General features: G+C 38.5%; 1 protein-coding gene across 5 annotated transcripts in view; it reads right to left on the reverse strand.

The window, feature by feature from the left end:
* STRN3 (striatin 3) overlaps positions 1-12505 on the reverse strand; it is a 136089-nt gene that overhangs the window by 49129 nt on the left and 74455 nt on the right. For all 5 annotated transcript variants that reach the window (XM_073010881.1, XM_073010882.1, XM_073010883.1 and 2 more), the window contains exons 4-5: positions 9109-9190; positions 5724-5897 (exon numbers count right to left, since the gene is read on the reverse strand). In XM_073010881.1, the coding sequence (XP_072866982.1) occupies positions 5724-5897; positions 9109-9190 (256 nt within the window). The remainder of the gene's footprint in view (positions 1-5723; positions 5898-9108; positions 9191-12505) is intronic.

Genomic DNA, 12505 nt, shown 5'->3' on the forward strand with positions numbered 1-12505 from the left:
GAGACAGGTGGACCACGAGGTCAGGAGATCGAGACCATCCTGGCTAACATGGTGAAACCCTGTCTCTACTAAAAAATACAAAAAACTAGCCGGGAGAGGTGGCGAGTGTCTGTAGTCCCAGCTACTCAGGAGGCTGAGGCAGGAGAATGGCGTAAACCTGGAAGGCAGAGCTTGCAGTGAGCTGAGATCTGGCCACTGCACTCCAGCCTGGGCAACAAAGTGAGACTCTGTCTCCAAAAAAAAAAAAAAACAGAAATCACTGGTGGAAAACACACTACCATTCTTTGGAGTAGGGGAGGGGTGGTATTAAACCATTTTCACAAAATGAAAGAGAGGATTTCACATTGTGTTTCTTAAACTTTTATCCCCCCTAAGACGGAGTCTTCCTTTGTCGCCCAGGCTGGAGGACAGTGGCACGATCTTGGCTCACTGCAACCTCTGCCTACCAGGTTCAAGCAATTCTCATGCCTCAGCCTCCCTAGTACCTGGGATTACAGGCGCCTGCCACCATGCCTGGCTAATTTTTGTGCTTTTAGTAGAGATGGAGTTTCACCGTGTTGGCTGGACTGGTCTCAAACTCCTGATCTCAAGTGATCTGCCCACCTAAGCCTCCCAAAGTGCTGGGATTACAGGCGTGAGCCACCATGCCCAGCCTGTGCTTCTCAAATAAACTTTAAACCAATTCTCTATTCATACCCCAATTAAACTTCACCAAATACATATAATTCCTTAGCCTTTGTGGCTTTACTGGAATTCTGTGACTTGAATTGGCTTGTTCCTTTTCTTCATACTATCACTCTCAAATGCACTTATGTTTAATAAGCTTTCTCAGGGTCACTCAGTCAGTTGCCATTCCTCCATTTTCTTTCTGGATTCCAAATTGTTAAATTATCTCTATCTCACGGACAGTACACTCTCTAATTCTTTCTGTATGTCATTGTTTTTTTGTTGTTGTTCTTTTGTGTTAATGCATCTTAAGCCCTTTTCGCAAAATTTCTGAAAGGCATACAAGTAAAATGTGACTTTAACCTACCATATTTAAAATGGAAGTCTCCATCTGTGGATAATTTTTCTCTTTGCCAACTGTTTATTTACTACCCTCTCTCATTCTAAAAAGACAACAGAATCTTAAAAATAAATATATCCCGATGAAAGGGTAAATAAAATGAAGCCAAAGGTAAGGTTGCTATGTAAAAGACTAAATGTGTCAAGGCATTTTCTAGAGGAGGCCCACAAATTTGGCCCTGAGATTCCAAACAGGGTTAAAAAAAGAGGTGGACGGGGAGCAACAACTGGAGGTTCAAAGGTAAATAAGACCAGTTATTAAGAAACAGCACAACTTTTCCCAGTTATAAGATCTAAGAGAACTTTCCTAATGAACACTCATAAAGTAGATGCTTTGTGTTATGATGCTCTATACAACCACAACATCCCTACCATAAATCAAGAAATACAATAGTGTCACTCAATCAGTAGCATCTAACAAACACTAGTCTTGGTGGGAGTCACACTTCAACTAGATACACAATATTTCCTAATAGTTAACAATTATGTAACACTGTGTGCCAGGCATTGTTCTAAATGCTTTACATTAATTCATTCCTTCCTCATATCAATCCTATGATACTCATTTTACAAATAAGGAAAGTAATGTTCCCTGTCCAAAGTTACGGCTAGTAACCAGTGGTTAAGTTAGGATTCAAATCCAGTCTATCTTCAGAATTCATATTCTTAACCATTAGGCATATTGCCTCTAAAATACGAATCTAAAATTTACCATCCTCTACTTATGGACATTAAGACTGCTTCTAATTTTCTCCTATTAATAAATAAGAATGTAATAAACATCATTTTGCTGAAATCTTGATCCACATGTTATATCATTTTCTTATTCCTAGGGGTTTTCAAATGGCCCTAATAATGGCTCAACCACACACACCTACATTAGCGCAGAATCAGAAAATGTCAGTGTACTCGTTAAGAAGAAAGCCTTGATTAAAACAACTATTTCCGGCCAGGCACAGTGGCTCATGCCTGTAATCCTAGCACTTTAGGAAGCCGAGGAAGGAGGGTTGCTTGAGGCAGGAGGGTTGCTTGAGTCCAGGAGTTCAAGATCAGCCTGGGGAACATAATGAGGTCCCATCTCTACAAAAACTTAAAAAACCAGCCAGGTGTGGTGGCGCGTGGCTGTAGTCCCAGCTACTCTGGAGGATGAAGTGGGAGGACTGCTTGAGCCTGGGAAGTTGTGGCTGCAGTGAGCTGTTGATTATGCCACTGCACTCCAGCCTGGGCAACAGGGCAAGACACCATTCAAAACAACACTAAGCAAATAAACAAACAACTATTACCTAAATGTCCATCGACAGGTAAAGAAATAAAGAAAATGTAGTATATGCGTACACTGGAATATCGTTAGTTATGAAAAAGAAGGAAATCCTGTCATATGTGACAACATGAATGAACCGTGAGGACATTATGCTAAGTAAAATAAGCTAATCACAGAGGGACAAGCATTGCATGAGTCCAATCATGAGGTACTTAAAGCAGTCAAACCCAGAAACACAAAGTAGAATAGTGGTTGCCAGGGGTCGGAGGGAGGAAGAAATGGGGAGCTGCTGTTAAAAAGTTATGGTTTCCAGTCATACCAGATGAAAAAGTTCCAGAGAGCTGCTGTACAACACTGTACCTCTGTTAACAAAATCGCACACTTTAAAGTTTGTTGAGAGGGCAGATCTCATGTTATGTGTTTAACATACACGCACGCACACAAACTCCAAAAAAATATCAAAATCTTAATTTTGCAAAAGCAAGAAGCTTTACAAGGAGAAGATACACCTTATCAAGGATCTTTGTAAGATGATACTAAGAGTGAGGGGGGAAAAAAAGAAAGGATCTTTGATTCAGATTCAGAGTCACTGGTGGTATAGCAAACCTCTATTGCTGTAAAATATTTATAAATTCTATGAACTACGTGGGTGACCAGTTTAGCTAAAAATACTTGATAATATTTCTGCTTTTTCTCTTATGCTACAAAGCACTCTATTTCTGAAATCACAGTATAGAAAATAAGGGCTCTATTTGATGTCAAACTGCCTTTAATAGTCATTTCTCAGAAATAAAAACTCTAAATCAAAGGCTTAATTTTTAACCTTACAGAAAAAAAATACACATACACATGTGTGTGTATATATATCTATATACACATGTGTATGTGTATATATAGATATATTTATATATACACACACTTTTTTTTTTTTTTTTTTTTTTGAGATGGAGTCTCGCTCTGTCACCCAGGCCGGAGTGCAATGGCATGATCTCAGCTCACTGCAACCTTCGCCTCCTGGTTCAAGCGATCCTCCCACCTCAGTCTCCCAAGTAGCTGGGATTACAAGCATGCACCCAGCTAATTTTTGTATTTTTAGTAGAGATGGGGTTTCACCATGTTGGTGAACAGGCTAGTCTCAAACTCCTGACCTCAAGTGATTCACCTGCCTCAGCCTTCCAAAGTGCTGGGATTATAGACAAGAGCTACTGTGCCCAGTTGACCAGAATATATTTTAGATAACTGTACAATATCATAAAATACATCTAGGGCATGAAATAATGTTTATAAACTATACACATTATTTATTAAGCTCTAAATGACCTCAATGAACTCATCTGGTTTTTTTCTCATTTTCTTTGTCTTTCTAACCTATGTTACTCAGGGTAACGTCTCATGGTAAAAATGCTTAACTCCGTATTTATCAAGTCTATATTAATCAAAAGCATATATGTTAGACAGTAACAAGTGTTGATGAGGATGTGGAGAAATCAGAATCCTTTTAGTACTGCTGGTGGGAAGGTAAAATAGTGCAACTACCTTGGAAAAGAGTTTGGCAGGTCCTCAATCTTCTTCATTAGTCCAAAACTTGGAACCAACCCACATACCCTTCACCTGTATAAGAAACACATAATGAAGGCCGGGTGTGGTGGCTGAGGCCTGTAATCCCAGCACTTTGGAAGGCCAATGAGGGCAGACTGCTCGAGCCCAGGAGTTCAAGACCTGGGCAACATGGCAAAACCCCATCTCTACAAAAATTAGCCAGGCATGGTGTTGTGAACCTGTGGTCCCAGCTACTCGGGAGGCTGAGGTGGGAGGATCACCTGAGCCCAGGGAGCGAGGCTTCAGTGAGCCGTGATCACATCACTGTACTCCAGCCTGGAGAACTGAGTAAGACCTGTCTCAAAAATAATAACAAAAATAATGAAATAAAAAAGAAACACAAACCAAATGTAGTATATCCATAAGGGAATATTACTTGGAAATAAAAAGGAATGAAGCACTGATGCATGCTATAACATGTATAAACCTTGAAAATATGCTAAGTGAAAGAAGCCACTCACAGAAGACCACTTATATGAAATATCCAGAATATACAAATCTACAGAGACAGAGAGTAGATTAGTGCTAGCCTGGGGTTGGGAGATAGGGGGAAATGGAGAGTAGCCACCTAATGGGTATGGGGTTTCTTTTAGGGGTGATGAAAATGTTCTAAACTTCTATTGTAGTGATAGCTAAACAATTCTGTAAGTATTCTAAAAACTATTAAATTGTATTTTTTAATGGGTAAATTTTATGATATGTAAATTATATTTCAATAAATGTTTTTATCTGGTAGCTTTCTGAATCCAAACACAAAGAAAAGCCTTGTTTCTTTCACACTAGTGTCTAAATAACCATTGCTCATTCTAGTGAGAGTAGCATTATAATTAATATAGAAAAATAAATTTTTCTAGCAAAAATTTTAAAATAAGGATGTTAAAATAGCTCTGAACTACATGAAATCAGCCTCAAATCTGATTCTGCACCTATTTCGAACTACAGTCATTCTCTTGTTATCAAAATTTAACAGGTTGGGCACGGTGGCTCATGCCTGTAATCCCAGCACTTTTGGAGGCTGAGGTGGGCGGATTGCTTAAGGCCAGGAGTTTGAGACCAGCCTGGGCAACAGAGCAAGAACCCGTCTCCACAAAAATTTTTAGAAATTAGCTGGGCATAGTGGTGCATGCCTGGAATCTGAGCAACTCAGGAGGCTGAGGTGGGAGGATCACTTGAGCATGGGAGTCAGAGGCTGCAATGAGCCAGCAGCACACCAGTGCACTCCAGCCTGGGCAATGAAGCCAGACCCTGACTCAAAAAACAAACAAACACCAACTTAACATAGATAAAATTTAAAGGCCATTAAATAGAAAATTTAGAAAATTTATTTGCCCATGGTACCATGGAGTGGGGTGGGAGATGGCTAGGTCTTTAACTCTGAATTCAGTTTGTTTTAAAAATGGTTAATAGCAGCCGGGTGCGGTGGCTCACACCTGTAATCCCAGCACTTTGGGAGGCCGAGGCAGGTGGACCACCTGAGGTCAGGAGTTCGCAACCAGCCTGGCCAATGCGGTGAAACGCCGTCTCAACTAAAAATACAAAAAATTAGCCAGGAGTGGTGGTGGGTGCCTGTAATCCCAGTTACTCAGGAGGCTGAGGCAGGAGAATTGCTTGAGCCTGGGAGGCAGAGGTTGCAGTGAGCCGAGATCGCGCCATTGCACTTCAGACTAGGCGACAAGAGCAAGACTCCATATCAAAAAAAAAAAAAAAAAGTTAATGGCAGTAACAAGGAGCTAAACAGATTAACAGTAATAATATCCATAATATCCATTATATAAACTATGTTAAGTATAAATCATACCTTTTTATTTCTTGTCCCTTTTGCTTAGGAGATTCACCTCCATTCAGGATCTGTTCTAAATTCTTTGTTTCTACTGATCCATTTGGTTCTGAATTAGATAGTCCAAGTAATGACCTTACCCGCTGAGACCGTACATCTAATATTGTATCTGTATAACCTACTTCCTGAAGATACCTGTAAAAGAAAACAAATATTAAAATCCACATATTGTTAACATTTGCCAGACTCAAAATCATATCAATTTTAGAAAAACCCATAATCCTATAAAACATGCTCTCCCTTTGTCTCAGTATCTTTCTTCTCTGCAGACTAGTTCCAGTTCTAAGAGAACTATACCAATTACAAACGAAATTTAAATTTAAAAGCATATAGTATGGTTAACACTGATTAAGAGCCAACTATCTCAAAACCCAAGAAGTCTTAAAACGCTTTTAGGATTATGTACGCACACATACATCTTTAAATTTCCATACACACAGAACCACACATTTTTTAAATTTATACACACACACATTTTTAAATTTATACACACACATACACACAAACACAACACACACACATACATTTTGTAATTTCCAAGGAGCAGTAAAGAATGAGTAGAACTCAATCTTAGCACACAGACATACTAAGTTTAAACCTGGGGTTGTTAACTAGAGATTGATGAACACATTAGTTCTCCTTCTAGGATCTAAGATCTCATAGCACTCCTCTAGTCCTGTGATTTTCAATCTAAACAAGGAACTTAACCTAGGATCTAAGATGAGACTGGAAAAGAAGAAAAGGACTAGATTATGATACAAAGATAATGAGTTGTGAATGGCTTTGTGACAAATTAAAGTATTTAAGAGGGTAATGAAGGACGCTTAAAAGAAACTTTAAATACTGCTGGCAGAAGAACAAAAGATTTTTAGGTGAATGCTAAAAAGACTAGATCAGGACACTAACACAGCAAGAAGTAAAAATGGAGAAAGAATAAATGTGAGAAAAATAAGAAGATATAATCTTTCTGACATGATGCATAAATATATATGGAAGTAGAATGAAAAAACAAGTAAGAACTTTGCACAATTTTCAGGTTTCTAGCTTGGATGGTCAGATGATAGGTACGTTCAAAAATATAGAGTCAGAATCAAGTTTATAGAGTACCTATCAGACAACCATATAGTGTCTATAAAAAAATACAAGTGACGTTTATTAGGCACATGGATGATACAAATCAAAAGCTCAGAAGAGACTGGCCTGGGTCTACAGATTTGGGTCATTAATCTTTGGTAATATTTGAAGCCAGGGATTTAAATGAAGTCACTGAGAGAATAACCATAAATAAGGACAGAAAGTCTGGGTATACAAACATCCAAAGGACTAGAATTATAATAAAAACTCAAAGGAAAATGAAAATATTTGAGAAATCAGAGGGAAAAAATGATAGCAGAGAGTGCTGTCATGGAAGAAAAATAAAAGTTTCAAGAAAGAATAGTTAATGCCAAATTTTTCCAAGATACCAATTATAACAAAAAAGGTCTCTTGAATACGTTTGTGATAGCTGCTTCAGAGAAACATCAAAATGGAAAACAGATAGACAGCTGACAAATGAACAAGAAGGCAGACTATGGAGATAAACTACCCTTAACAAGTTTGGCTATAAAGTCACAGGGAAAGATAAAGGTGGCAAGAGACTAAATTGTAAATCAGGCAATGGGATTAGGCATTTATGAGAGGAATACTGTCCAAGTGATTTCTCTACTGTCCAGAAGAGCTGTCCTCACTTTTCTTCTAAAAAATGCAGTCCTCTCTGGGGGAGAACAGCTCCCATCATACTCTAACCATTTGGTCTGAATGAACTGCCAAGATCTTACACAACCCAGGTATGAATTGGCAATTATTTGATCAGCCAGGACTCACGGGCAATTATTTGATCAGTCAGGACAATACAGAGTATTCTCTGACATACAGAAAAAAAGTGGTTTTCAGAAGAATAAACCTGAGACAGAGAGGGGTAGAAAATCAAGTAAGAATGTCTTCAGAGTTTCCAGTCTGAGACGGCCTCCAAGCCACCCTAGCTCTTCACTTCCTGACACTTGGTTGTTTACTATTTCCTTCAATTCTGCTAGTTATCCAGCATCCTTCCAATCAATAATCTATTCTTCAAATTTTAGTCACTTATAAGCAGAGCCTCCGTCTCAAAAAAAAAAAAAAAAAAAAAAAAAACATTTACAGAAAGGAAAGTGTTAAGGGAATTGTCACCTGACAGCCTTCATATTTTCCATGAAGCAGAGCCTGAAGTGCTTTAATGAAATAAAGAAGAATGGGCTGAGATATGGTAAAAGTTCAGAATATCCACTGAGGACAATGGAAGCAGGGGGTGGCCAAGGGTTATGGAAAAAGGTTCTCTGCAATGTTTGGACAGGAAACTATGAATACGTAATAGTATTCACATGATTCTATAGTTTTTATCCAAGAGTTAACTAGAAAGAGGCAGACAGAATGAACTAGGGCTAGAGCTTTTCAGGTAAATTTAGTAAAATGACTGGTGAGGAAGTGGTAAGCAGTGGGCAGCAAGAAAATTAAGGGTACTAGATAAGGGTGATCAATTATGGAGTCTAAGCTGGAGCTAGGGAAACAGAAATAAAATAAAAGCAACCATAGGTAGAAGAGCTAAAGAGAAAAATGATATAGTTAAGGATTTAAAAATCATGGTAAAGTCAGAGGGCAAATAACACAATGGTCAGAGGTGGAATGCATGATGACTGTCCAGACTATGAAATATTCTAAAGACAGTTCTACAAGATTAAAGGTGAAGGTAAAGATACCTAGAGTAGAAAAGGCTGAATAACTGAAAATCACCCAGGATATCAGTAGGACACAAATTTCAAAATTTTCAAAATATAAGGAAAATAATACATGAAAGACAAAAAACAAGATTTGCCAGAGAAATACTTCTAATACACCAAGTAAGTCAAAATTCAAAAAAGCTCCTTAAAAATACAACTAAAAGGAAAATTTGGCAATCCACTTCTGAAAAGTTTCAGATGAATTCAACTAAATTCATTTTCTAGACCAGTCACACCCCCACTGAAAAGAAACGTGTGAATTCTGCACTGACAGGAATGGAGAGCTCTAGGAAGTATGAATTCTGTATTGTTTTTATTCTGCTCAAGTCATCCAGTCTTTTAGACATTCTACCCTGCAAGTAAGAAGACAACATCATCCTGAAACTCATAGGAAACAAACTTTTAAAAAAATCCAAGCATCTCACAACAAAAAAGCAGCAATACAAAAAACATACACATTGTCCCAATACAATTTTTTTACTTGTAAATTGATTCAATATAAACACTTTCATACCTAGATCCTTAAAGAAAGCTGAAAATAAATAATTACTCACTGTCTTAAAAGCTGTCTGCCTTGCTTCCACGTTAACTGGCTATTCTGAGGTGCTGTGGGAGCCTCTGTGTCTTTGGTTTCTTCTAAAAATTAAGAAAAAAAGGTTTTACATACATTATTTCAACTCCTGAAAATACTGCCAAAGTTTTCTTAGGGATAAATTCCCATAAAAACATACCTAAATATTTTATAAAGGACAGGAAAAAATTAAGTTTTATCTAAGTATTAACTGTGGGTCACTCATTTTAAATGTGTTTGTCCTAATAACCCAATGACTTAAGTACTATGTCCCCCATTTTAAAACAGGGAAAACCCAAGTGTACTTTATTAGTATCAAGGATTCAAAAATCAAACGAACAGGAGATAAAGTATTATTAGAACTGATTTCTTTTTTCTTTCTTTCTTTTTCTTTTTTGAGACAGGGTCTCACTCTGTCACCCAGGCTGTTGTACAGTGGCACCATCTCGGTTCACTGCAGTCTTGACTTCCCTGGGCTCCAGAGATCCCACCGCAGTCTCTCGAGCAGCTGGGACCACAGGCATGTACCACCATATCCAGCTGATTTTTGTATTTTGAAGAGATGAGGTTTTGCCATGTTGCCCAATCTGGTCTCAAACTCCTAGGCTCAAGCAATCCACCCGCCTCAACTTCTTAAAGTGCTGGGATTACAGGTGTGAACCACCATGCCTGGCAATTTAATTTTTTTTTTAACTACTAGAATTCTCCTGAGTCGATTGCCTTTGAAATTAAAAAGCTGTGGCCGGGCGCGGTGGCTCAAGACTGTAATCCCAGCACTTTGGGAGGCCGAGACGGGCGGATCACGAGGTCAGGAGATCGAGACCATCCTGGCTAACACGGTGAAACCTCGACTCTACTAAAAAAATACAAAAAACTAGCCAGACGTGGTGGCGGACGCCTGTAGTCCCAGCTACTCCGGAGGCTGAGGCAGGAGAATGGCGTGAACCTGGGAGGCGGAGCTTGCAGTGAGCCGAGATCCGGCCACTGCACTCCAGCCTGGGCGACAGAGCAAGACTCTGACTCAAAAAAAAAAAAAAAAAAAGAAAAGAAAAAAAAAAAAAGAAATTAAAAAGCTGTATTATATGAGCTATTCAAAATCAACACCGTTAAGATATTAGGCATACATAAAAATACTGAATACCTTAATTTGGGGTCTGTATCAATGGACCTTAAGTCTACATCACAGGACTTCATCTAGCTAAGTTCCTTTTTTAGAACTAAAATTAAACCAGAAAAGAGTTTTTACTATAGGTAAAGAGTCATATTTTATTTTCAGATAACAAAGTGTACACATTAAAAAAAAAAAGAGTTTAGCCCAGGTGCAGTGGCTCACGCCTGTAATCCCACCACTTTGGGAGGCTGAGGTGTGCCTGTGCTCAATCACTTGAGCATGGGAGTTCAACATAAGCCTGAGCAACATGGTGAAACCCCGTCTCTAGCAAAAATATAAAAATTAACCAGGCATGGCGGCACATGCCTGTAATCCCATCTACTCGGGAGGCTGAGGTAAAAGGATCGCTTGAACCCAGGAGGTGGAGGTTACAGTGAGCCAAGATTGCACCACTGCACTACAGCCTGGGCGACAGAGCAAGACTGTGTCTTAAAACAAAAAAGAGTTTAATAAACAGTATGATTTCAGATTAATCTCTCAACAAGCATCTCCAGAACAAAATTTAAAACTATTGACATTTATATCACAGAAATATTTCCCCATAAGTTCCCATTATTAACATAAAGACACGGTGAAGAAGAGAGGGACTTAGAAGATCAACCCTCATACTGAATGTTGAGGACTCTGTGAGGCTCCTAAGCTCCTCAAAGTCACTTAGTACCTGCTGGTAGTGATTCAAATATCCTCTTCAGACATTATTTCTCTAACCCTAACAATCCAATTATTAATACCTCTAGCTGGGAACAGTGGCTAAGGTCTGCAATCCCAGTATTTTCGGAGGACAAGGCAGGTGGGTCACTTGAGCCCAGGGGTTCAAGACCAGTCTGGGAAACATGTCAAAACCTTATCTCTAGAAAAAATGCAAAAATTAGCCAGGCATGGTGGCACGTGCCTGTAGTCCCAGCTACTTGGGAGGCTGAGATGGGAGGATTGCATGAGCCTGGGAGACAGAGATTGCAGTGAGCCAAGATCACACTACTGCACTCCAACCTGGGCAACAGAGCAAGACCCTGTCTCAAAAAAAACCAAAAAACACTTCTTATTCTACCCCAAAAGTAAGCATTTCTTTGATTTCCAGAAATAATTATTTCAAATAGTCCCCCTGCTGATTTTTCTATTTATAACATTTTTAAATTACATATAACACATAATCACTGGAGAAAAAAATACTAAAAAAAAGAAGAAATACAACTGCCTAAAACCCTATTACCAAGAGTTAACAACTGGTAGTGCTTTGGTGTTTATCATTTCATATTTTCTACCTGAAAATATACATAATACAACCCCACCCTTTTAAAAAATGTGCCAATGTATATACTGCACTATAATCTGCTTCTGACACTAAATGTACCTTGAACATTCTCTGTATGGCAATACAGATTAACACAAAAAATGATTGCATAACATTCTATAGAAAACATATACCTATTTAACCAATCCCCTAATGTTGAAATTAGTTTCCATTTTCTATTATAAATAATGTTGCTAAGGATATTCTTGAAGTACATCAAGTGTATAGCTCAAGCAATTTTTGAACACGCCCATGTAACCAGTACCTAGATGAAGAAACAAAACACTATCAGCATCCCCAAAAGCCTTCCTTGTGCCCTCCAGTCACTAGCCACTCCAAAAAGGGTATGAACGCTATCTTGATTTCTAAAATTACTGAGATTTTTGAATATGATACAATAATTTCTTCAATTTTCAGTTTTATGTGATTAAACCATGTTGTCACATTCAGTTTTAGTTTGCTCACTTTTGTTGCTAAACAGCATTCTATTATGCTAACATATCACAATGTACTTATCCATTTATTCTAATTCTGAAGACTGTTCTAGTTGTTTCTAGATTTTCACTGTAAATAATGAGGCAATGAACATTCTTACACAAGCTTCATGATGAACATATATATGCCTTTTGAGGAGTGGAGTTACTGGATCATAGGGTATGTACATAAATATTTTTGAGACAGGGTCTCACTTTGTCATCCAAGAGGGAGTAGAGTGCTGTGAACAAAATTCACTGTCGCCTTGACCTCCCGGGCTCATGCAATCCTCCTACTTCAGCCCCCTAAATGCTGGGCTACAGGCATGTAACACCAAGCCTGGGTAATTTTTGTATTTTTTGTAGAGATGAGGTTTCGCCATATTGTCCAGGCTGGTCTTGAACTCCTGGGATCAAGTGATGCAATGCCTCGGCTTCCCAAATT

The sequence above is a fragment of the Chlorocebus sabaeus genome, chromosome 24 (genome assembly GCF_047675955.1).
Source record: "Chlorocebus sabaeus isolate Y175 chromosome 24, mChlSab1.0.hap1, whole genome shotgun sequence".
NCBI classification, from domain to species: domain Eukaryota; kingdom Metazoa; phylum Chordata; class Mammalia; order Primates; family Cercopithecidae; genus Chlorocebus; species Chlorocebus sabaeus.